We start from the raw sequence: 26273 nt of genomic DNA, 5'->3' as shown, positions 1-26273 counted from the left end.
TATGCCGTGCCTAAAGTGAGTCTTTAATAGATCCAGCTACCGCACTGATTTCTGAGCTCTGAAAGGTTGCAAGCAGGACTTTCTTTCAGCTGGAACCTCTCAGGTGGGCCCCATTGCCATTCTGAAAGAACGAGGGAGGCGTCCAGGATGAGTTCCAGCACCCCTCTTTCCAGAAAAATAGCACTAGTTGCAAGCAAATATGTTTCCTTGTCCTGTATGTGCAGCAAGGCAGCTGCTCTTCTGATAAGTGGCAGCCATGAGGGGCAGCTTCACGTATTTATCACACTCAATATCTGCTTTTATTTATTACCCCTCTAATTACAGCAATTAATCTACATTGCATTTATCAAGTATCTGTGCTCAAACTATTGTACTTTACTCCAGTTGAAGAGTACGCAAAGTGGCATGTGGAAGGACCCTGCTCAGTCCAACATTCAATAACCTCCATGTCGTCTGTTGTTGAAATTTTCAGCCCACTCCCTGGTGGGGTGCGTTACAGTGTCAGAAGCTTGCTCTCTCCCTGTGTGAGGGCTCAGCAGTTATGCCCTTTGGCCTGACTTGCGTCACTGTGTAAAAAGGGTGGAAACAAAGATAAGCTCCTTTATCGAGACAATTTGACTCCAGCTCTTGCTTCCGCTCCAAACTCTGGATAATTCTGCTTATAGAGCTCGCCAACCTAGAATAAGTTCCTCCTCCTGTATTTCATGTATGATTCCTGTATCATGTGCTTACAGGGAAACTTTAATTCACTCTGCATAAGTAATAAGAATATATTGGCAGTCATCTGCAATATATCTCTAACTGGGCTGAGTTCAAGGTGCTGCTTTTGGTGTCTAAAGCCCTATACAGCCACGGAGTCAAACAGAAATCAAACTTTGCTGTTTGGTTTCCGGCACACATCAGTGCAACTCAGCTCTAAACTCTGGCTTTGTCCTTCTAACTAACCATAAACTGGTGGGGGGGGGGCACCCATTTGCTGTCTCATGCAGAGTCCCTTTCCTTTGTCTCCCTTAATGGCCCATCACCCAGGTGATCACTTCAACATAGGAAGCGAGCCTGTCTTAAATGTTAACACTTGCTGGATCACAGTGTTTGTCAACCTTGGGTCCCCAGATGTTGTTGGGACTACAACTCCCATCATCCCTGAGCTCTGGCCTTGCTAGCGAGGGATGATGGGAGTTGTAGGCCAAAAACATCTGGGGACCCAAGGTTGAGAAAGGCTGGAGGATCTCACATACAGCCTACTTCTCCACAAATTCCTAGCATTACCTGCTCAAGAACAAGACATCTGTCCCTAGATCTACAAAGAAACAGCAAGAAGCAGTTTCCGTGTAGGAAAAAAACAGGCAAGTTAGCAAAGGAATTGGGGGGTACAAATTGCTTTACCTTGTGCAGAAATGACTTCAAAGCAATCCATTACAATGGCACACACGGCTTACACTGCTTTATTCAATGAAAAAACAACAACAAAAGCACTATGATTTACAACCGTAAGAAAACTATTGCATATTACATGCATAGCTGGGCTTTGTAATGCTAACTGGTTTGACACAAACCAGCATGAAACATAACAACATCTTTGTTTCTGTGGAAAGGGCCAGAGGGCAAGCCCCTCTGTTTTGAGACAGTGGTCTCTCTCTCTCTCTCTCTCTCTCTCTCTCCTTCACCTTCCATGACTACTTTCTGTCACTCCTTGCTGCATTAAGCAGTTGTTTGCCTTCAAATAGAATGTGGAATGGGGTTGGGATTTTGCCACAAGGCAGGAGGAAAATACATATAAGCTAAACAAGCTATAGCTTAGGGCCCCACTCTCTTGCCCCCCCCCCCCAATTTAAAGGATATACATTTCCAAAATATAAGATAAAAAACAAATAAAATAAAACATACATACAGCAACAGTGTTTTGTGTTCTGTAGGCTCCTATTTGTTGTGTGCAAATGGCTTTAGATACCTATTAGGTCCATAAATTACCATATAGCATATAAAAAAGGTAAAGGGACCCCTGACCGTTAGGTCCAGTTGCGGACGACTCTGGGGTTGCGGCACTCATCTCACTTTACTGGCCAAGGAAGCCGGCGTATATATTCAACACAAAAAACAGTGACAATTGTTGTTGACAAAGGACAGCTGGACGTATAAAGGGCCCCATTACCTTCAGTAGTTTAGGGCCTCATCAAACCTAAATCTGGCCCTGATCACATTGCACATTACGTGTCTAGGCATAGCATAGGTGGGCTTTGTAAACCTATTTGCAAGGAATTTCACAGCTATACCTGCAAGCCTTCTCAAAACATTAACATAATAATGCAAAATTAACATCTTCCCATCCATCTCCTTGAGAAGCTGGACTTTTCACAGACCTTTTCAATGTCTCTGAAGGTGATCTTGCCATCTTGGAGGGAGAGGAGCCGCAGGAAGGAAAGCCAGTTGCTGTTGAAAAAACCAAACCATTTTCCAATGTACCGTATTTTTCGCTCTATAACACGCACCCGACCATAACATGCATGTAGTTTTTAGAGGAGGAAAATCTGTAGGCATGCCACCCATAGGCATTCCCTCCATAACACGCACAGACATTTCCCCTTACTTTCTAGGAGGGAAAAAAGTGAGTGTTATGGTGCAAAAAATATGGTACCTAATGGCAGTGTCAATGAATGCAATGAATTCTCTCGTTTTTCCAGGGCTGGGTGGCAGTCCAACTCCCAACATCTCTGGAGCACTTCATGGGCCAAACAAAGGCAGATAACCCTCCCAGTGGCTCTTACTCCTGAAACTCATGGGACCCTTGCTGCTGGGGCCTCTTTAAGGGCTTCACACAGAACGATTGGCCCCCACTCCGCAAGGCCATCTTGGGGTGTTGTAAACAAATAATCTCCCTTTTTCCCTTATCCAAGAGCCCATATAGAGTCCTTATGCAGGTTCCCTATTGGTAGGAGAAAATAACAGAGGCCCACCAGAGAATATTGAGAAGCAAAGCAGCTAGTAAGCCTGATCTTTATTGATCTGTTGCAACTGGGTGCTCCCCTCACACGCAGGAAAAGAGGAGGAACCCAGAACCAAAGTGTTCCTGCACTTATATAGACATTTTAAATTCCCTGCCCTGGAGCTCAAGACCACCCCTCCATACATCATACATACATCACAGAAGGGGTGTAACCTAAGACTACCCCCCAGATACATCATACCTACATCACAGAAAAGCCGGTCTACAGCAGAAATCTGAGTGCGTTGTTTATCTCGTCTGACAGGTTACCTGTTAATGCTCACTTGATTGGATACCCTGTGGAGCCTGGCCAGTCTTTTGTAATGATAAATACTTAGTTCCTGAGCCAGGTCACAGGCTCGCCCTATTCAAACACAGGCATACCCTTAAGACAGGATTTGTGAAGGAAAAGACAATGGGGAGGCTTTTCCATTTTCATTGACCTTGCAGAGAAATCATTTGTTCAGCTGGGGGGTCAAAAGTGGTTTCCGGGCTGTTTTCCTGTGCTGCTTCAGACATGTGGTTTATATATTTATGTACGTGTTTGCTTGGTACATTTATGAACATTTAATATATATCTAAGACCTTAAAATTCTTATCACAGGGGCACCCAGGGGGCAAAATCACTGGAGTTTTTTTTTATAAAAAAATCTCACTCAGTTCCGCTGGCCTCGGCTGCTCCTCCTGCACATTCACACGCACCTCCAATTCCTGCTGCTCATGCATGCAAAATGTATTTCCCTCTTATCATTGGGCCAGAATAAATATAGCTCACTGAATCAAGGTATTCCCTTTCCATACCACACCTCAGGCAGGTTTGCATTGTCATTGTGTACCTAGTCTCCAACACAAGCAGGTGACCTTCGTGCTGGGGGGTGGAGTTTGCATTTAAAAGAATGTGTGCAAACTGGAAATAATGGAAGGGAAAGTTGAAAAGTGAATATATTGACCTTTTACTAAGCTTGTTCTCCGACGGTGACACTGGTTCACCGTGCTCTCTGATTGGTAGGAAAGTCTTTAATTGCTGAAGGTGTGGTTATATAAGTGAAGGACACTTATTGTATGATCCCCTAGGAAAGACTCCGCCAGGACCTCAGGCGTCACTTTGGTATTGTATGCAGTTTCAGTATTGAGCTGGGGGAGAAGGCGGTGGAAGACTTCCCTCTTCTCCCAGGCATTTGAGGGAATATTATTGCACTTGTAGCTGCTTTTGTGTTGTAGTCTGGGGGGAGGTATTCTTGTTTTATTGTTAAAACTTTGTGCTTTGAGTTTGTATGCCAGTCCCCTATAAATGCTTTGTAATAGTGAAAAATAAATCAAATAAATTTTCAGTTGCATGCCTTCTATTTAGGAGAACCAGATATATAAAGATATATAAACCTTTATTTTTTATTCAGCTTAAGTTTGTTGGTGTTACACATATAATTCAAAATCCAGCATACCCCTAAAGACCTAGTTAAGCTAGCACCAACTTTTATATTTGGCTCTCCTGACTGGGGAAGATACAGCAACTACTTTGCTTGTCAAAGCAACAATACCTATTTTAACAAAAGGTGAAAAGTTGGGCCCCACTCACTGGATAGTTTTCATACGGTGCTGTTGTTCTTGGACAGGACTTGTCAATGGATGATTCAAGGTTACGAGGTTTTTCAGAGTTTTGCCCCATAAAAAGCATTGCCAATCTCAACGCTTGTCTAGAGCTGATTCTTAGGGCTGTTTCATGTGACATTTTCTGTTTCTTTCTCACTGCCTTCCCAGCCGCCCTCGTCCATTTTCTGCGTCACTCCTCATAGTTGTGATCCGTGCAGGTTGTGACTCAGAAAGTCGAGGGAGTTACGTTGCGTAAAGGAAGCCCTGAAACACTTGCTGAGAAAATGCAGTAACTTCCTTTCCCTCTTTATCGCCAATTTTGTTTGCTTGCTAAACCTTCACAGCCAAGCAACAAAGTCCACTTTAAAAAACAAAAACAGATGCCCTGTCACATTTTATTGTCAAATTAATAAAGACGGTGGTTCACCACAGATGTAAAAGCAGGGATTGCTGGGTAATGGCAGTTTTGTGAGAGGTGGGTTGGGGAACAAGGGCTCTCCTGCAGTAAATTGTCAGTAATTACAGTTCCTTCCCATTGAATATGTGAATGCTGCCAAGTAAATTAACTGTGATAGGAGGTATAGGGGTCTGATTATTGCACGTTGAAGTTCATCCCACAGATCACTGTGGTTGCAAGATCCACTTGAAAATTGCTTAGGGACTTCAGTAGACAGCCTGGTGATTTTTCTGCCTGTTGTAGCAATCATAATGAGCTAGGTGCTGTACAATTTTTAATTGTATTTCTATTGCTTCTTTTGTTTCTTATATATTGTATTTTAATTATACCAATACAAATAAATATAAAAGAAGGAATAAAAGAAGCAATAAAATATAATTAAAAATCAATATACTGTACTTCATGTGATGGATGTGCTGTATGCAAGCACAAAAACACTGTCGGCCACCTGGATGAAGCTTGTGCGTGGACCATTTTGGGGCCCCCTGTGACAGATGTGGTACAGAATTCAGTTTGCCTGGGAGATGTCAAAGCACACTTGCCATTTCCCTTTGTGTCAACTTGTTGTTAGGGATGCTTCCTGACTGTGCTTCCTTAAGCTGATCTTTTGACAGAAATGATAGGGTAGCCCAAGATTTAACAAAAGAATGACTCTCCATCTCTCGGAACGCGGCAGAAGTGCATGCACTCCCAGTTCTCTCAGCTGCGAGAGGTTCCTTCCTGGGCTTCCCTTGCTTAGGTTTTGTTCTCTTTGGAATGAGATCACTGGAGTCTGACTGGTGTTCGTAATATTTGATCTGAAGTGGAGCAAAGGTGAAGGCATGGTGTAAGAATCTTAACAAATTGCCAAAATCTTCAACAACAGTTATTGAGGGAAACAGTACCCCTCAGACACCATGAGCTTTTCAGAACCTAAAACTTCAGGCATCTCACCTGTCTCAAAACTCTGGTCTTTCTTGTTGGCTTCTTACTCATAGCCCTAGGTTGTCTCCCCTGCCAAAAAGTGGGGGAGGAGGGTGTAGGGTTGCCATATTTCAAAAAATAAAAACTAGGACACCCCGAAAGTTGTTGAGCTTTTCTTTAGGAAGATCCCAACATTGTTGCACTTTTTTTTAGGAAACCCCAAAGCGTTGCTTCCTCCCCCCATCAGTTCCACCTTTGAAATCTGGGAATATCCGGACATCTTGCAGCCCTAGTGGGGATGGGAGAGAAATACGGATGAGTCATCTCTGGCTGTCACCTTTGCCCTCTTGGGCCATTTTAGCTTTCATGGCAACGTATCACAGGCCTATTTACCTCACCAGATAATATACGGGACCAGCCCTGGCCATCTAGTTTGACCACTTTAGCAGCCCTGGCCTTGCTCAGACCACAGAGTTGGAAGCAAAGTCCAGCCACCCCACTCCCTTTCCTAAGAGAAACCTAAAGCTAACAGTTAGTAGAAGGGCACAGAGAAACAGTTCTGAGCTATATTGGCAGTTTTGGAGACAATTTTCTAGCTGGAGTTAGCTGGATCTGGGGGGCAGCCTTGTGGATTTATTACATCTGATCTCTGGGAATCTGATGCAGAGTTGGTAGCTGTGCTGGGGGTGTTGATAGGTACCAACTCTTCATTGCTTGTGTAGCATATACAACACCTTTTTCAAAAGAGCTGCAAGTCCAGAAGCCTCTTGTTCAAATGCTACTTCTGCTATGAACTGGCAGAGGGGATTCAGGTAATCCACTCTCGGCTTCATCCCCACATCCACAACAAGGGAATGCATGTTCTAACTTACCTTACCAAAGCACCATAAGGATGACCAGTTAATGCATGTGAACCACTGTGAAAATTTGAAAGCAGTATACAAATGCTAAGTGCTCTTATTAAATAAAATAAACAGTATAAAAACTGTGTAAGTTTCCATCTCATCCAATGAAAATGAGCCTGCAACATCCTATAAAAATCCTCTGGGAACAAATGTCATTGAACTGACTGGGCTCATGTCTGAATGGACTTCCCATATGACTGCAACAATTGATGGCCTGAACAACTCCCATCACTGTGGAAAATAGAGAACCCTTCATGATCTGAAGCCTGTTGAACTTCACTCATTATAAATGTGCAGCCTAAAATGATGCAAAGTTAGTGATATGTAAGTCATAAAATCACAGAATTGTAGAGTTGGAACAAAAGCCTTTAATAAAAGTAATGCAAGTACCATTTGAATAAATGATAAATGGACACTGCAAGGGCAAACAGCTTGGATTCACTGAATACATTCTCCTTTTCGAGCTACTGAAGGCATAGCGCTGCCAGAACAGGGTTGGAAGCCTTGGGAGAGAGAGAGAGAGAGAGAGAGAGAGAAGAGAAGAGAAGACCAGATGGGGACAGGACAGGACTTTTCAAATAACTAAACAGTATGACTTCATTGCAGGTCGAGACTTTCTCTTCTGACATGTGGAACCCCAATTCAGGTAAACTTTGCCTTGTCAACATATCTGGTGGAGGCAGTTATTGGGCTCTGGCTTCAGTGGCAAGTTGATTCACCACATTGTAGCATATTTAAATGACCTAGACCAGTGCAGACAAACAGCCCACACATGAGATTGTGGCCTACACACACACACACACACACACACACACACACACAGGGATGGGGGAGCTCTTTTATTTGAAAATAAATCTGGTATATTATTTATAGCACTATAGATATGTAACAAAATGGACCCTGAAGAAAGTTTACTTTTTGTTCACAAATAAGCACTGACCTTTGCAGTTACCCAGCTGGGAACCAGCTGCAACTAAGACATCTGCAGGGTCTGATACTGACTTACCTTGCAGGTCTGGTGTGAGGAGAAATGGCAAACGGGGCATGAAAAATGATCAGAAAAAACCCCCAGGGAGGCAGAGAGTGGGGCATGGTTTCCTGAGAGAAGACCTTCCCAATTTCTGGCTCCAATGCATCAGCTTGATCAAACCTGTTAGTCGACGAAGGCCGTAACTATACATGGCCCCCAATCCTATGATTTGTGTTTTACTCTCTGGCAGGAATGCCTGGTGGGATGCCGCCGCAGCAGCCTTACCCTCCTGCTCCTCCATACTCTGGACCAGGCATGCAGCCCTGCCCACCCCCAGGGTACCCTGGCCAGCTGCCTCCCCAGTCTGGATTCCCTGGGCCCTGTGCGCCCCCTCATCATGGACCACCCCACCACGGACACCATCCTCCACCTGGAATGGTCCCTGGAGGCTGCCCTCCCCCACCGCCTGGTTGCCATCCTCCTGGAAGCCACCATGGGCATCACAAAAAGCCAAAGCACCACAAGCACGGCCATGAGCACCACGGGCACCATGGGCACCATGGCAAAAAGGTAAGGAGGAGTGACTTGAAGGGGTCTCTCTGAGTCAAGCTGCAGAAGAAAGGCAGCTTCAGTAGCCATGGGCCTACAGGGCTCCAGTGCAAGGACGACCAGGGAGTCAGTTAAGGCGTGGGAAATGTGAAGTTAAGTCTAAGGAGAAAGTGGATGCCAGAGTTTATCTTTCCATGTAATGCCCCATTAATTACTCAAAATCTTCATCATAACAAGCAGGCAGAAATAAAACTAAAGAGGTGAACTTAGAGTGGGTTGAAAATGCAGGAGGGGAAGAAAACACAACAGAAATCAAGAAATATGAGCTGAGATAGCAGCAGTGATGGCATCTGTTTCTCTTTCAGCACCATGGCAGTTCCAGCAGCAGCTCCGATTCAGACTGAGAAAGGTGTCCGCTCCCAGCTGCATACTTGCAATCGATCGAGACCTGTTCTGACATTCCTCCATTGTCTTTCACATGGTCCAGTAATCATGTAATACTTTGTTTAGTTTGTAGCAATTCCAAAAGAAATGTTTAAAAAGCCATGTGATATCAAGTTTCCCTTCCATTTTCCATATCCATTCCTATATATCCATTCCTATCCGTTTCCATCTTACCTCTGAAATAAAGGCATAATTTAGATACCCACCTTGACAAAGGCTGAAATCCTTGCATTTCCTAGTCACATCTGGAACATGCTTCACACGAATGTTTACATCAAATGCATGTTTGTCCACTGACTCTTCTAGCAGTTTGCTGAATCTTGGGACTGGCTCGTAAAGGGTATTCTATGCTGGCTAACATGAAAGTGTGTTCTACTGCAATGATAAACGACAATATTTTTAAGCTAGTGTGAAAATGAGTTTATTTACCAAGAGTGCAATTTTGGCTCAAGTAAGGATGTTATTGCAGAAACAGCAATCCCAAGAATACACTGAAGTTGCAATTTCATTGCACATCCATCAACATGTTTTGCATGATGTCTGACTTGATGATTCACACTGTGTTTCCAAGGAGGAGGTGCTTTGTGATTAATGCGGGAGAAAGGGTGGTAACAGCAGTTAGAAGGAGGAGAGACAGACTTTCCACAGGAAGGTTGGGTACGTAAGAAAGGCACTCAGAAAGACAAAGTCTAATGCCATCTCATGCCGGCAGTGCTACTCATTGTGATTGGGGAAAGGGAAAGGGAAACCTGAGGCAAGGCAAGGCAGGTGGCTTTTGGCTTCTCCTTAAGCATGGTGTGAAAACTCATGCTGCAGTAGGGGGAGCCAGAGACAATCCAAAGTGGATTGTCATGCCAGAGACAATCCAAAGTGATCCCCATAAAAGGTCTCAATGGCTGTCACCTGGAGTGGAACAGGACGGTGTCAGCACAGGATGAGGACCCTCCATGGCTCTTCACCCTTTCCCTGGCTCTTGGTGTTACAAAGCGGACATAGTTAAGCTTGCAAAGTACATTTAATGGATGCAAAGTACATTTAAGTGCCAGAAAATTCTTTTGCTGCAACCATTAAGCAATCGCATGAAAAGCAAGGAAGAAAGTCCAGGCATTCACTAATGGAGTGGCCCAAAGCCCAGGACTCAGTGCTGATAATTTCCTGCAGCTGCTTTCACCTGTGAAAAAGGGTGGGATGCGACACAGCTGCATAGGAAACACTGGCAGGGTTTCCTTGGAAAGAGAATAAGGAGGTTTTAGCACCAGGATCAGGACAAGATTCAAATTATCCCCACCTCCCAGTAAAGGAACCAGTTTCTAGAAACAGATGATTAGGACGTGAGGTGCTGATGTGCAGGGTGGGGATGGAAGGACAGTTTACTGGAGACCCTTGTTGGAGATGATTATTCTTTGTGCTGAATGTGAACACTTTGCTGTTCTTCTGTTTAGCACCTACATGATTACACAGCACAAAAAATTCTGTTTAAACAAAGTTGTAAGACATGACAGATTAACACTGTGTAGTTTTGGATCCTTCCTCCACCTTGGTTTTAATTAGCACCATAAAATTGAGTTGAGTTTCATCATGAAATTTAAAATGAGCCTACAGGTTTTGGCTATAAAAATAAATCCACCATTTGCTAAAAACCATATAACAATTTTAGGACCTTAATAACTTTGGTGTGTGATGAGAGACTGCACTTCCCTGCAGCTAACAGATCCACCTAATGAATCTATCAAAGAAGCCAGGCTGGGAGAGGCTGGCATAGTCCTTCTCCCGGAAAATGGCTGCCTGGTCCCCCAGACCAATCTTCAGCAGAACATCCATGTCCACATCGCTCCCTAAGGCCACCACGGTGGGCATCACATTCTGCTTCTTCATGGAGTCAACAGCCTCAACCAGGTTTTTGCTGCCTGTAATGCCATCTGTGATGAAGACAAATGACAGCTCGGCGTTGCGCCTGGCTGCTCTCTGCCTGTCTCTTGGGTTGATGACAATGTTGTTGACGGCATGGATGATGCCAGACCCAATGTTGGAAGAAGAGTCCAAGTATTTGATCTGATCTAAGGCATCCGAGATGATAGTGAGATTGTGTGTCAATTCAAAAGCCACCCTATGTTCGTTCTCACTTCCGTACTGCACAAGGGCAATGCGCGCATTCATATTGTCATTGTTACTTCTGGCCAGGGTTAGACGTCGGGCCACATCTTCAACAAAACGGTAGGCCCTCTGGAAGTTCAGTTCCCCAATTCTTTCAGAGCCATCCAGGAGGAAGACAATGTCCACAGGGCGCTGTGTGCACTGGGCAACAGCAAGCTCTGTAGGGGGAAAAGAAAACAGACCGTCATCCCTCTGGGGCTACTGATGAGGGCATGGCTTTCATAGACTCATAGAACTGAAGAGATGGAAGGGTCACCCAAGCCCTGCAATGTAGGGGGTGCTGCTGTTTTTCTAGACTGTAAGGTCTGAAAACCTATTGACCTATCAGGTTGAGGGAATGTTTCCTCTGCTATAGCCCAAGAAACAGACGAGGGCCTGGAGTTGAAACCCATATTCAGCCATAAAGCCCATTGGGGGTTGTTAAGCAAATGACTCAACCTAAAAGGTAAAGGGTAAAGGGACCCCTGACCATTAGGTCCAGTCATGGCTGACTCTGGGGTTGCGGCGCTCATCTCGCTTTATTGGCCGAGGGAGCCGGCGTGCAGCTTCCAGGTCATGTGGCCAGCAGGTCTAAGCCGCTTCTGGCAAACCAGAGCAGCGCACGGAAACGCCGTTTACCTTCCCGCCCGAGTGGTACCTATTTATCTACTTGCACTTTGACGTGCTTTCGAACTGCTAGGTTGGCAGGAGCAGGGACTGAGCAACGGCAGCTCACCCCATCGCGGGGATTCGAACCGCCGACCTTCTGCTTGGCAAGTTCTAGGCTCTGTGGTTTAACCCACAGCGCCACCTGCGTCTCACCTCAAAGGGCTGTTGTGAGGATAAAAGGGTGTGAGAGGGAGAACCACGTATGCTGCCTTGAGCTACTTGGAGAAAAGGTGGGATAGAAACGGGATGCAAAATTTTAAAATACCCAGCATACTTCAAAGGAACACTGACAGTGGCAGATGAGACAAGCAGCTAGTCCTGTGAATCAGTAAATAATCTAAATCAAATAAACCTCTTTTTCTGAACCCACATCTGTCTATTAACAAGTGAGTTCTTTCCCCACCAAAGAAAGAGTGAACAATACAAAACCTTTCAATGTTTCACATTCACATAACTGATTCATTTCCTCCCCTTGAATCTGGCACCAATATTTTCTACCTGAATGTTTGTAGAAAGTAAGGTTGTCATCTGAGATTGTTAAACACTGGACATGATATTTTGAGCAAAGAAGAGTAATTTATACAATGATCCAGACTTGAAAGAAAACCTGCCATGCATTCAGCAAGGCAACTCAAAGTCAAACACAAAATGCTTAAAGCAGCTCACAAGAACTCCAGACAATAATGACCGAAGAGCCAACAATAAAGAAATATGTTATAATATTTGTTGCTCCCAAATTATACAATGAGGGAAAAGAAGGCTGCATACAAAGCCGAACCCCTGTCCATTTCTGCCCCAGGTGTGGTATTGCTTAGTACTTTAGACATCTTAGTTAGTTAAAGGAAGAAAACATATGTTTCAAAGAGGCTGCATCTACAAACAGCAAACATTTCTATAACTTCATGTCAGATATTTGTGGACTACAGTTCTTCAGAACTAAACGTTGTACCATGACCAGCACAGCATTCTGAGGAGGCTCTTCTCTTACATCTAAAAAATGATAACACCCCACCCCAACTCCTGCAATTGAGGGGTATTTCATGCAGTAATTGGAAAAGTGTAATAATAAACTATTTTTGGTGTGGAAAGGGAGGAATGGTGCATCTGATGATCTCGGTGTTGGCCATCTGCTTCACAACCTCTGTGCCTGGGGAAGAACTTGCCCCACAGCAAGGCAAGACCTGGGCACAGAAATCTGTGGTTTTCTACACATATCCCCCCCCCCCCCACCTCAGTGACTTATTCAAAATTTAACCAAGCCAACCTGGGGCAACAGCACTTTGGGCTTATCCATACATCCAGCTGCCCCATTCTTTCTAGCCCTGGCCCTGAGAGGCTCTTCTTTTATCTGTGGGAAAATCTGCTGTTTACTGCTGAATCAGAACAAACACCGATGGGGGTTTCTGTGGATTGGCATTTGTCAGAGCAATCCACAATTCAGCGGTAAAAAGCGTGGAGCGAACAGAAGAAAAGCTGGACCAAATGGAAAAGCCCTGGCAGTTTGTAAACTAACCCAATTACACCCCCCCTACTTTTGAGTTATGAATACTCTACTTTTAAGGATACCTGTAGATGTTATTGCTAGCTCCTTTTTAGTTGTATAGCTTGCGCTGTTAAAAAAACCAAAACGGACCTAGCAGTTCTTGCCCCACGAAAAGAGGCTGCAAATGCGAAAAAACTCTTCAAATTAAGAGTCAAAAGCTCCAGTCTTGCCTGGTGCCTGCTATGAACTGAGAGTTGACTTACCTGTATTATTTATGCCCGAGAAAGGTTCACATTCTCAGAACTTCCGAAAACTTCCTTGCCAGTGAGGGATATTGGAACAACAACTTTGTATATGCCTAAGTGCAGAGCGCCAGGAGGACCCTGGAAAAGGCCTTCCTTCCTTCCTTCCTTCCTTCCTTCCTTCCAACGGCCACTTTGCTCACTGTCCCACCACGGCCACAAATGCAGCCACAACCCTCACCTGTTGACCATGCTCCTCAAGGGATGCCCCCTGGGCTGCAGGACCAGCCCTGTTACCTGAAAGAACACTCAGTCAGCTGTCCCTGAGGACCAGCCCAGATCCTTTCATTTATTTGGTAAATTTCTATAACACCCTTCGTCCAAGGATCACAGGGTAGATTACAGTAAACCTAGCAACACTAGGCATTACAGTGGTACCTCTGGATGCGAACGGGATTCGTTCCGAAAACCCATTCGCATCCTGAATAGAACATAAGACGTGACTGCTCATCTGTGCATGCGCGGGTCGCGTTTTGCCTCTTCCGCGCATGCACGTGACATCATTTTGAGTGTCTGTGCATGCGCGAGCGGTGAAACCCGGAAGTAATGTGCTCCGTTACTTCCGGGTCGCCTCGGAGCGTAACTTGAAAATGCTCAACCTGAAGCACATTTAACCCGAGGTATGACTGTATATTAAAAAACCCCTCTGCCTTCAGAGCTAACTTGTGAACCTGGAGCACCTTGTCTCACTCATGAGAACCTTGCCTGGTGATGCTTCTGCTTCTTTTAATGACTGGCTCTGCCCCCCCCCCCCCGGGATTACATTTTCTGCCACTTTAATTGGATTACTGTTTTCTCTCATGTTACTTTATAGAACACAAGGTGTGGGGTTCACTGTCTGCCCTGTCCTTGACAAGCCCACAGCTTTTCACATAATTTATATGATCTACAACAGATCTGCTCAAAGCATAGCCAATTGCATCCTGCCAGCCAGCTCAGCAAGGAGCCACAGAAGCAGTTACAACCATTTTTAAAAAGAAAATGCAGTTGGGGCCCATGTGGGTCTTAGGGGCGGTTCCACAGGTGGAGGCAATATCAGATGAGCAAATTTCATGTATTAGGACAAAATCTGGATTGGCCTGTGATCACATGTCAGACTACAGTCACAAGACGTACACAGTTCATATGGGTCAACCTCGCAAAATTAAAATTAAAATTAAGGGGGTATGTAAAATGTGTGTGAAGTCTGTCTTTATGATAAACCTCTGTTTGCCTCATGAAGTTGGAATAGCTGAAGGGAGACTTGCACAAAGGTTGAACTGCATTCAGCATTCAGTTGTGCTTGGCTAGGTGTATACTATCAATAGTTACTTGGGATTTAGCCAGTCATTACTGAAGTTTGCAGTGGTGGGAGTCGGGTGAAATTAGATTGCTCAAAAGTGTCTAGCAAGCAAGCAATCCCTCCCTCACTGAACCCCTTCAGACAGTCTAGTTCCACCTGCTTTCTAATGCTTGGTGAAGTAAATAATGTTTGCTAGCAAAAATACCATTTGAAGCTATATGGGATTCCACTTGGTCACAACTAATAATGATAAAACACAAATACTGAATTGAATAATTGTTCAGAGTCTTTTAAAAACAGGCCAGTATATTTGTAGTTTTCCCAAATGTGTATTATAAATGCATTATTTCTTCATGCAGAGGCTGTTTTTGCTACAGTGTTGGAAATACAACAATAGCTTAAATGGATTACTTCTGTGTTGGACGCCTTATCCAGTTCTCTTATTGACTATCTATGGCATTTTGGGCTCAATTATGGGCCCTCATGTATCACAGACATTCGCCCACGCAAAAGATGGCAGGACAGTCATCTCAGAGTCTCAAGATGTAGAATCTTCATACCCACAAACCTAAATTTTCATTTTGCATTGCTTTTTACAGTAATAGAATATCCTTCTTAATTTCCATCAGTAATTTTGATGACAGTAGCTCACTAAGGAGGGCAAAAGATGTGCAAAATGGAGAAACACATATATACAAAAACAAACAAATAGACCAGGAATGAAACAAAGCCCACAGAGACCAAGTTCTACCAAGGACAATCCTCAGGTTTCCCTAGGAAGGACCTCTGTTGTTTGCTCCATACCAGTTTTGACCAGTGGCTACTGAGCTGGGCAACTGATCTGGCAGACTAAATTATTTCTAGGTGGGAGCATCCAAGGCTTTAGGGTGAAGACAGAGACAAGGGCTGCAGTTTGAATACACACTCCAAGCTGTGAAAACAAATGCTCTGGGAATGCTGTGAATGTGTGTTCAAAACACTTCGGCCACAGTTCAGAATATCTGACTGCACCCTGAGAATTCAAGAGAGAAAATATATGGGATCAATGTTTCCTTCCGTTACCTAGAAAAGTCCTTTCAGTAAAAAGACAGACAACAATTTATAGACAGACAATAGGGAGAGGAACACATATAGCTTTACAACACAGGATCAAAATTCCAGCTCATAAGTTTCTGCCATACTGATAGGCTGGCAATGCTATGTTTTTGAGGACAGAAACAGACAACTTCCAACCACTGAGAAATGATCCATGTTTGTAATGGTGTGAAGAAGCAGTCATCTGTAAGTGTGTTGGTAAACTGAGGATTCCTACGCTCCAAAAATCACTTCATAATTAAGGGAAGAGGGGAATAGGAAAGGTAGGGATGCAAGTGTGTAGTTCATATTTTGTGGCTTTTAGCATGCTCAGAGGCTGCCATCATGTGGTTGGCAAGAGGACTGTTCTTAGGCTCCCCACCCAAAAAGTCCACGCTGGAATGTTTCAAGAATATGTGAGTTTATCAGCACAGTGTGGTTTTTCAAGTGAGAAACTCAGGAAAGTCTGTTCTGGGGCCATCCTGCCTTGTTTGCTTTGTTCTCTACATGATAGCTCCATTTCTCCTCTGGCAAGGGCCAAATGAGCTGGTCTGGCAGCAAAGCTGCGTATAAGCCTTAAAAGCAGCTGAGACTGACTTTTTCAGAAGTTCCTATTTCTAGAAGCTTCTCTTGTTGCAATCGCCTAGCACTAATGAGAGCTCCAGCAAGATTTCTACAGATAAAGTGACTTTTCTGACTAGCTTTGAGTTTCATAGGCAGAATGTCCTATTCTTTTGACAGAGGCAGAGCACAGTCTCAGCAAAGGCCTATTACAGTATCTGGATCCCCAACAATCTCGCTGTGCACCATTTTAAAGGTGTCAATGAACAGGTCCATCCACTCCTGCCGCTCATGTCCGGTGGAAAACTTGGCTTTTTCGGCGGTATAGGCCAAGGTGGCCACGAGCTGGGTGTACATGCTGGGGTCCTGGATCTCCCTCGTGGAGTTCAGGAACTGGGCGATCATAGGTTTGGTGCTGGGGAAAGGTATCTTGTCTCCCTTTTCCATAGGGCGGAAAATAACTGGGTTTTCGATCCCAGGGTTCCTCCCATCTGCAAGTGAGTGTCAAAAGAATATTTTCAGGGCTTTCTGGTATGGCATGGACCTCTGGTTTCTATTCACTTTGATTCTGTATACCACACAGGTGTTGGGTTCTTAAAAGGGTGCTCACCTGGGTGGAGTTAGGGTGAAGCCTGGTGCCTTACAGATCTAGCTTGGCATAACCTGGGGGTTTACTGGCTTTCCAGACTTCAAGCTACCTGACCAAAATGGTCCTCCTAGTTTTAAACTGAGGTGGTAACAACTACAGTTCTATGTTCCCTCTCATCCTCAAACAGAATTTTAGGTTCAGAAAGGATTTCTCTTCTACTGCATCATAGGAATGTCAACAGTCTATCAAGCGAAAGACCAGCACCAGTGCCAGCACCAATGCACAAGAAGCAACGGAAAAGGATCCTACTGCATCAAACAAGTTCATTGACAGAGTTACAACAGGAAAATAAGAAGGATGAAAATGCAATTCACTTTAATTAAATAAAGCCAATGTTAAAGCTAATCAAGAGTGAAGCCACATTTGACAAGTGAAGAGGGTGTCATTCCTTAGCCTTCTCCTTCCTGAACCATAGCCACTCCAAAATCCATATCAGAGACTGGCAAACGAAAATATTAGAAAACAGTGCGGGAGCCATTCAGTCCGCATCTGACAAGAGTCTTAAGATGGGATGTGGGAGGAGGTATAAAACTCTTGTCGGTTCTGTGCAGGTTTCAGGTAAGGCATTTCAGGAAAAAGAAACATACAATGGCTGATTCATCTCCCCTGATAATACAAAACCCAGCTTTCACATAACCTAAAACCTGCACAATACCCATCACAGTCTCCTTTGGAGGCATGCGGCCTCCTCCCATGTTCCATCTTCAGACCATTACCAGGTACAGACTGGATGGTTTCAACACCAGCCAAGTCCTCACTCTCATTTGTTTGCCATCTGAACCAATTATTTGGAACAATATGATTGGCCTAACAAAATCCCTACTATGGATTTTGGAATGATTAAATAAGTCATTATTTTTATATAGGATACTTACTCAAGACATTCTCAAATCATACTTTTTATTGTGTATTTCTATGGATAATGGGTGGTGTACAAATTTAATAAATAGAAAAAATGAAATACTGTAATGAAAAAAACCTCTTCTACATGCTTCAACCTTACGGAAAGAATGGAGTGGCTTGTTTTGTTTCGCCACTTTCCCTGGGAGAAGCCACATTTTACCACTGAATCAGAGCAAGTGGCAATCTGTAGAAAACCTGATTGCTGTTGCTCCAATTCAATGGTAAAAAACAGGTTTTCCTGGGGAAAGTGCAGGGACAGAAAAGACCTGCTTGGACACAGAACTTTAAAGCCAGACCTGTGTCCAGAAACATGGCTCCTGACAGACAGAGACTCCTCAACAATTTGTCCAAGAAGTTTGGTTCCAATGAATTCACGCAGCTGAGAAACTCAAAGCAAACCTGCTCTGAAGCTGAGGCCTGATCAGAAGAGGCTGCACAGTCATACCACTGCGGTGAACACTACCTGTTCTATGTTCTAGGAGTTTAACTTTCTTTCACACTCATTCCTTCCTTCCTTTCCACTCAATTTATAGAACTACTAAGAACAAAAAAATACAACATGAAATTACGGGAGAAGGTCCTTCCATCAAACCACACAGAGCAAGCGTAAGCTTTACCATTAAAAAACTCTATTTTTATCAATATACAGGCGGCAACCATTTTAGGCCTGCCCCATTGATGCACAATTGCCAACGTCTGCAGAAAAGGACAAAATGGGGGGGGGGGTAAGGGGGGTGCTTATGCATGCTCCACTGACACGAGCGGGGACAAGAACAGAAACCAAATCTAAACTTAAATAATAGTAGGACTTATTAGAACAGCACTAGAAATACTACGCATTGATCAACTACCTTTATCTCTTTTAACTTAAGCAGGCTTTTGCCCTGGTCTGGTTCCTCTGTTCTCTGTCAGTTATAGAAAGGGTCTTGCCTGGTGTTCATTTGTGGGCCAGGATCAGCTTCTAACAAGCCTTGACTGCGCAGTGCTGAACATATCCCTCTGATTCAGATTTAAAGGGTTGTGCTCTTTGGAAAAGCATAGCTCAAAGAGCATTTGGTTTTGTCCTAAACCTGCAGGCCAGCAGTGCCTTAGCACGAGTGTCCATCACACTATGAGGTTTTATCAAGAGCTCATTACACATATGGCCTTGCTCACTAAAACTGGTCTTCCTCATGACTCTGCAAATGTGGAGCATTTCACATTCTTCCTGTCATAAACCTGTCTACTTGTTGTCTAGCTGGAGGACTGGAGCAGAAATCCCCACAAATGGAGTGTTTCTATCCTCTGACAGACTGTTTCAGAGAAGGCTCCGGAATGGCCGCAATATTGGCACACATTCTCAAGGCGTAAATGGCTATTCCCAGGATGTAAACTAGCTGTAATGCAAAAATACATTTACTTGGAGATATAGATGATTAAGTATAATGGAATAATGTTGAAAAGGAGACGTATTGACATTCTGGTCAACATAAGCTCTCCCTCCCCCACCTTCTGTTTCCTGGACTAGAACTTTCCATTATTTCTCCAAATCAGGTGATACAGTGAACAGGGAGGGGGTGGCAGGGACACAATGACAAATGCTTTTACCTGTTTGGCAGGGTAGTTCAGGGCAGACAATCTGAGGATCTGAAATAAGAATGAAAATGTTCGATTGAAACCATGCAGAACACTATTGGTCTAATAATGGTCAGGCACACAGAAGTCAGAGGTTTCTGCAACCCAACCTCCCACGCCCCTCTCTATCCAGACGAGCAAGAGCTCAAGGACACAAATGCGCTTGAGAAGGAAACAGAGTCAGTCCCACGGGCTGCATCCAGCAGATTCCCAAGAGCACAGGGTTCAGCACCACCTATGGGGCAGTTTCCCCAACCACTGGAGGTAAAAAGAGGGCCTTACACTTGGAAGTAAATCCTATAGATCTAGGATTTCAGTCTCAACCAAGAGGCTACAGGGCATGTTAGTGGCCTCCAGTTGAATACCTGGGGACTGGCAAATATGCCGACAGACTCTCCACGTTTGACTCCTATGATGTGTCCTCCAACAGTCCGGCTTTGAAATTTATTCAGAGGTTTCTAGTTGGCTCAAAATACGGTGACTGTACAAGATCAGCAGGACTGGCTTGCATCAGGACTGCACTATTATTTTCAGGATGAGTTTTAGTTGGCACTGGGAAGTGATGTGGAAGTAGTCTGGGATATACAGTATTAATAATACTGGGATTGTGTGGATTTCTCCCAATACAGTTGTACACAATTTATTTATTTTTTTACTTTTCAGTTTTAGTCCTTTTTGAAACATGTTGTGACCAGTCTGACACCCCTTGGGAAAGGATGGGCCCTAGATCCCATCAGAATGATGTAATGTAGCCTGCTATTGGCTTTGATGTAGCCCATTATGGCCCACTTTGAACATATAGTGCCAGGACAGAGAGAGAGAGATAGAGATAGATAGTTAGATAGAGATAGAGATAGAGATAGAGATAGAGATAGAGATAGAGATAGAGATAGAGATAGAGATAGAGATAGAGATAGAGATAGAGATAGAGATAGAGAGAGGCTGCTTTAAAATGCAGAGGCTGTGACCATAAACCTCAAAGCAAAAGCTGAGGGAGTTAGGACCACATTCCCACTACTTCGTTCCATCCTCAGCGGGGGCAGGACTGACAGACCTGGACAAAGTTCATGCTCCATGCTGTCGATGAACTCATCAGCCACTAGCTCCGAAAACAACTTCATTCTCTGAACTCTCTTGTCGTCATCACAGGCAATCGAGCTCAGGGTCTCGTCTTCCTCCTTCTTGTTGAACATGTCGCCAATCCCAATGGCATGGACTGTGACCCCCTTGCTGCAGAGAGCCGGTAAGTTGGACTCACTATCCCGGGGATCATGGCGCCCATCTGTAATCACCACAGCAAACACCCGGGCTTTGTCTCTCCGGCTCTCCTTGATGAGGGTGTTGTAGGCGAACTGAAGAGCAGAGGGGGTCCACGTGCCCCCGGCAATCCACTCCAGCTTCTTCACTGCCTCTTTGAAACTGGAGAGGGAGTCAATGCGGTCATCGTTCAGCTGGATGGCTTCAAATGTCCCTTCGTGGCTGTATTGCACCACCCCAACACGGGTGCCTGGCAGAGAAAGAAACCATCAGCTCCACCTCCCTGAACCAAGAGAGACCTCATTTCCCCTTAAGGCAGACATCACATTGCCCTGCAGCCAGAGAGCCTTCTGAAAACCAAAGGCTCTGTATCTTGGGCTAGTGGTTTAAAATCCTTTTCATTTAGGGGAACAGTTAAGAAAAAGCTGCCCAGATGTAGTACAGACTTATGTAAGGAATACAGGTGCCTGTTCTCTTCTGCCATGTCTCAAACACTTCCAGAGAGTGTCCCACTCAAAGCAGTTCTAATCAAAGGCATTTCTACACACACACAAGCTTTCCTGTGACAAATGCAGCACTTGCAGCACACAAAGTCAAAGCTGGATGTTCACAAGTCCTTTCGCTAGGGTCCTCCAAGGGGGAGGTGGCCCAGTAAGGATGGCTGCCCATGCTATTGTTTGCACTGCAATTTGGAACAGGTAAGAAACAAGAAGAGCTTCTCCTGTGTGTCTGATCTTCTCCACAAAAGAGTTAAGTCCCAGCTCTGCCATTAGACCTTCTGATGCACCTAGAACCATGGATTTCTCTCATTTGTGCTGCTATTTGGAGAAGGAAAGAAACAGCAGAGAGATTCCTGCCATGATTCTCTTCTCCGTTCTTTGCACATGCCTCTTTCCCCAGGCTTCTGCACTTGCCACATGGCCCAGTGAGGGAAGGAAGGGAGCCTGGAGTTGGTGGCAAGCGCAGTTAGATGGCACACACAACACATGCTCAACATGATCAAGGCAAATGGAACACTTCTAGAAACCAAGAGATATTTTAGTTCCCAATATTGGGTTAGGCAATGCACAAGCATCTTATCATCACATTTAATGTTCAGCAATAAAATCAGATTCTCAGCCATACCACTAACCTGTCTCAGATTTTGGATCCTTGGCTATGGAACCAAGTCTGCTCACCACATTTATGACAAAGTTCTTCTCCAGGGTGAAATTGGTGTAGCCAATACTTTCTGAGCTGTCTATAACAAAGACTAAGTCCAAGGGGCCACACCGCTTCTCACAGTCTATGGAAAGCAGAGACAGAGCAGTCAGAAGCTTTGCATCCAAACATAAAACCAGCCAACCACAGCACCAACCTAGAGGACCCTGGAACAGATGGCATGCTGTGTTATAAAGCCACGTATCTGAGGGACAACAAGCAGGCTATTAACAGTCCTTCCTTGTGTTTCCCAATGACTGCAGTGTTCTTTCCTAGAGAGAGGCAGGGCAAGGTACGGCTATTTCCAGCTCTTGCCTCCAGGATCAGCAGTGAATACAGAGGAACAGTACCAAAGGGGTTGCTCCCAGCCTGGTTTCTGTATCTGGGCAGCACTGGAAGCCAGAAGCCTTGGCCTGGGAAAATGCAGTGGTGCCATTGCAGCTGAAAGGTCTACATACGAAACACCTGTTCTTCAAGCCTTCTTGTAAGTGCAAGCCCATGTAACCCAAATTTATACTTTGATTAACACTGTGATTTAGAAGTTTAAATGAGGAATGGGCACTTTTGCATATTCACAAGATGGTGGGCTTGAGTCTGAAGAATGTATGTTCTACCGTACCACCACATCTAAGATGTACGAGGCATGCTTGAGGCATCACATCCCAAACCCAAAGCATGGTGCAACATTAACTCTCTCTCTCTGTACAAATCCCCCTCTTTCTCAACTTCTGGAGACAGTATTTCCTTTTTTTATATGTGGTTAAACATTTATTGGGAGTACCAAAGGCACAGTAAGATGTCTCTGCCAAACTCATGAAACCTATTTAGTCTCTGACCAAGCAAGGCTCCCACATAAGGACAGAGGGAAATCACTGCATGACTATGATCTTTGTTTGGGAATAAAATGCATCCTCCTGGGAGAGGCATCCTACTCTAAAGCAAGATTATGCAAACTAATTATTCTTATAAGTCCTCAAGGAGAAGACTCTGAACTAACCACAACAGCCACAGGTCTCTCTGATGTATGCCATCACATCACAGTCCTATCAAGAAAAAGAAAGAATGTAATGAATGTAAGGTCCTAAATTGTTTGATAGCATGGCAAGATCTGGTAGGAAATCAGTCAGTGCAGTTTGAGTGACGATTCTGCTAGTGTTCATTTGCATCTTGTCATTGTGAAAACTTGACTGAATAATACACAAGCTTTTCTCCCTCTACTGTGCACAAGAGGACATCACTGCAGATTTCATCAGGAATATCTTCCACATGGTGGGAAGTAACCATCTGAATATTCTTGCTATATTCCACGGCAAAGTGGAACTGACACTAGATAGGTATCCAGCTCCACAGGTGGAAGAATAAATATAGGTTTTTCTTTATCCACTTACAGTCAGGCCAGGATCTCCAGCAGGGCCAGGGCCACCCTATAAAAAAATAGAGAAGAAGACTTCAGGGGTGTTTCATTTCTTTCTCTCTTATGCACATTCAGCTATGCTCCATCCATACTACTGGGCTTGACTTGGCCACAGGAGCAGGGAAAGGATAATTTACAGGGCACACCATTTCCCGCAGCTGAAGACCAAGTTCCTTCTTCCCTCACAGAGGCCTCAGAACCAATTGCCTGGTGAGGAAGACAAGCAGCAGCCACAGGGGTGAAATAACATCATCATCATCACTACTGTTTTAAATAGGCTACCTTCAGACCATTTTTACCGTTTTAATAATTTGTGAATCTTTGTACTGCTTTTACACAAGTCACCCTGGGAGCACTGGCAGCTCAAGAGCATAAGTGGAAAAGTGGATGAGCCTTAAATTGCTATCACTATCCATAGCTTAACTGTGCTGTCTGAAGAAGGACTTCCTTTTGCCTGTCCTTCACCCTCCAACATTCAGCTTTGTTGGCTGTCCATGACTTATGAGAAAGGGATTGCCGCCCCTTCTCTATGGCATGCTGGATTTTATAAACTTCCGCTGCCACCTTTCTTCCTAGGGGAGTTGCTCCACCCCCCTGGATCACTTTGGTTTCCCCTTTCTGAAACTTTTCCAGCTCCACAATATCCCTTTTGAGGTGAGCTGACCACTGAATTCAGATTCAGAATGCTCATCAAGTATAATACATATTAATTTTTTTAAAATCAAAATTCTGAATTCAAGACATATCTGTTTTCTCTTCCTTAAAATGGAAATCTGTATTCAGCAGGCTCAGGTTGTTCATTTCATTTTTTGTGCCTGGTGGCTGCTCATGTTGTGCAACATACAACTGTCCAGGGTCCTGTGATCCAGCTCCAGAATATCAAAGCTGGCAAGATCTAGGGCCCAAGGCAACACTCAGCTGCAGTACCTCAGGGCCTCCTTCGCCTGGAGGTCCTCTGGGTCCAGGCTCACCGGGTGGGCCAGGATCAGCCTAGAAAAAGAGAGAGGGAAAGAATTGCATGCTTATAAGTTAAGCAACACGAATGGGAAAAAAGTATTTCAATTAACATGAATTCAGTGTCCTAGAGACCAGGAGAAACTCTATTTGCTTACCCATCCTATCTACCCATTACAATGTCTCAAATATTTTTTTACCAATAATTTCTATAGCACACAAAGTGTTTACTTATTCTGAGTACTTTTATCCTCATTGACAGTTGTGAAAAATATATATTTCCTTTCTCTCTGCTATGAGAAGCAAAACATCTCTCAAACCAGTTTCAACCCAGCTTGAGTATTGCCTGTCTCCAGCCTATCACATCATATTTTTTAATAGACACCAGCAACCTGAAAAGCAGGTGGGAATTACCAGATAGACAGACTGAGAAACCTAAAACCCTTCTTCCTCTCCATAGAGGACAAACCCAGGGGCTAGCTAGATATGACAGGGGCCTCCACATTTGTTTAGCCATGTGATTGAAAGAATTTATGCAGCACCAGGGATCACCAGTATGGGAAACACCAGCGGACACCAGAATTTCTCGCAACAAAGATGTAGAGATCAAACCTGCACACATTCATCTACAGACATCAGTGTAAACAGGTCTGGGAAACATAGTACTATCCACATTCCCAGACACATGAACGTTCAGAAGAACACGTGAGGCTCAAACTGTGTGCAGATGGATGTGCCGGCGCTGCCTGCCTTTGGTGCACTGAGCAGAAAGGTCTGCAGGGGGGGTTCCTGCTGTGTGCAGCAGAACATGGCGAGAATTTTCCAGGCAACTAGTAATCAGGTTCTGGATCAAAGGGAGAATTTAAACTGCATTCAGCTCAGCATGATTAGAATATCCAAAGAGACTTTTGTGTTCAACGCTGTGGGCAGGGGCTGCTCGTGTGCCCCTATGCAGTTTGTGCATTCTTCTGAACAACTGAAGGGGGCTATGTTCACTGGCATTTAAAGATGTCTACACAGCATCAGCTATTTAGAAGTGTGGCATCCTATATTCAGCTGGTGGTCCTAGAGTATAATTTAAAATTTATCAGGGAGCTCAAAGTTTACGAAAGACAGGCATTATCCCATTGTATCCTAGACTTATCACCCCAAACCCTGACAAGTGAAAGGGCAACACAAATTGAAATTTAGCTCCAATATCTTTTGTGTCCAGCAAATCCACATTGTGAATCAAACTAACTAACTAACTGTTTATGTTCCACACATTTGTTAGTAATAGGAGTCTACTTACAGGTTCACCTCTTTCTCCTTTGCTTCCTGGGGGGCCTTTTAGTCCAAAGTCACCTCTTGCACCCTGTTCCAAAAAAATGTTAGAAGTGTCACGGCTAAAATGGCCGCTGTTTCTTTAATGCGAATAAAGCTGGGTCAGCACGGCTCAGCGGCCTGCAGCAGGTTGTATATATAAAGTGAGAAATGTTAGTTTGTGCTGAGGCTGGTGTTTGGGTTGGTTGGTTGGTTAGTGCTGGTGTGTATAGTTATTCAGTCGTGTTTTGCACAAAGACTTTTAAGAATAAAACTCTGCAAGGATATTCTCATGGACTCTTTTATGCAGACAAGGGTCCAAGGACCAGGCTGAAGAGACAAAGGGAGGTCAGAACCCTTTCCTTCTTTTTTTTTGCTTTTTACAAACACTGACAAGAAGAATAAAGATTTTTCTTTTCTCTACTGCCCCCTTTTTCAACCCCCCATTTATCTTTTATTATTCCTTTAAGGGCACCTCTATTATTCCTTTAAAGCAGTTCTCTGTGCTGATGCCTGAAGGCTTAGAGCTAAGCTGGAAGCACAGAGGAAAAGTAACTGAGAGCAGAATGCATTTTTTCAGACAAAAAGCCTGGCTGTACAGAGAAAATAATCCACATCAACACTAGTTAAGCCTTGTACTGTATACAGTCGTGCCTTGGTTGTCGAATGCCCTGG

The 26273-nt window shown here is 44.3% G+C and overlaps 2 protein-coding genes and 1 long non-coding RNA gene across 4 annotated transcripts in view; 1 reads left to right on the top strand and 2 right to left on the bottom strand.

Annotated features, from left to right (window-relative positions):
* Positions 1 to 3974: 3974 nt before the first annotated feature.
* Positions 3975 to 9006, top strand: LOC308484708 (uncharacterized protein). The gene is made up of 4 exons (XM_081019707.1): positions 3975 to 4091; positions 7445 to 7484; positions 8059 to 8378; positions 8723 to 9006. Exons 2-4 carry the CDS (start codon positions 7466 to 7468, stop codon positions 8759 to 8761), a joined length of 378 nt encoding a protein of 125 aa, XP_080875833.1. The 5' UTR covers positions 3975 to 4091; positions 7445 to 7465; the 3' UTR covers positions 8762 to 9006.
* Positions 9007 to 9197: 191 nt separating this feature from the next.
* Positions 9198 to 26273, bottom strand: part of COL6A2 (collagen type VI alpha 2 chain) — a 50098-nt gene continuing 33022 nt past the window's right edge. The window contains exons 21-28 of one of the 2 annotated variants that reach the window (XM_081016345.1): positions 25588 to 25650; positions 24270 to 24332; positions 23317 to 23352; positions 22926 to 22971; positions 21861 to 22013; positions 20526 to 20978; positions 19445 to 19483; positions 9198 to 11113 (exon numbers count right to left, since the gene is read on the bottom strand). In XM_081016345.1, coding sequence (XP_080872471.1) covers positions 10506 to 11113; positions 19445 to 19483; positions 20526 to 20978; positions 21861 to 22013; positions 22926 to 22971; positions 23317 to 23352; positions 24270 to 24332; positions 25588 to 25650 — 1461 coding nt within the window. In that variant the 3' untranslated portion in view covers positions 9198 to 10505. Of the gene's footprint in view, positions 11114 to 16148; positions 16797 to 19444; positions 19484 to 20525; positions 20979 to 21860; positions 22014 to 22925; positions 22972 to 23316; positions 23353 to 24269; positions 24333 to 25587; positions 25651 to 26273 lie in introns of those variants that run through there. The other variant, XM_081016346.1, reaches the window with a different exon arrangement.
* LOC308484907 lies at positions 12302 to 15866 on the bottom strand. Its single transcript, XR_013990159.1, has 2 exons — positions 14031 to 15866; positions 12302 to 13768 (listed from the first exon to the last, which is right to left on the bottom strand). It is a non-coding gene; the product is annotated as an uncharacterized lncRNA (long non-coding RNA).

This window comes from Podarcis pityusensis (genome assembly GCF_964106645.2).
Source record: "Podarcis pityusensis genome assembly, chromosome: 1".
Classification (NCBI taxonomy): Eukaryota; Metazoa; Chordata; class Lepidosauria; order Squamata; family Lacertidae; genus Podarcis; species Podarcis pityusensis.
This window is presented reverse-complemented; position numbering and strand designations above follow the sequence as displayed.

Excerpts from the sequence above, each read along its gene's own strand:
- LOC308484708 (XM_081019707.1), top strand. Across the intron at positions 8,379-8,722 it reads ATGGGCACCATGGCAAAAAG|CACCATGGCAGTTCCAGCAG; the intron begins GTAAGGAGGAGT and ends TTTCTCTTTCAG.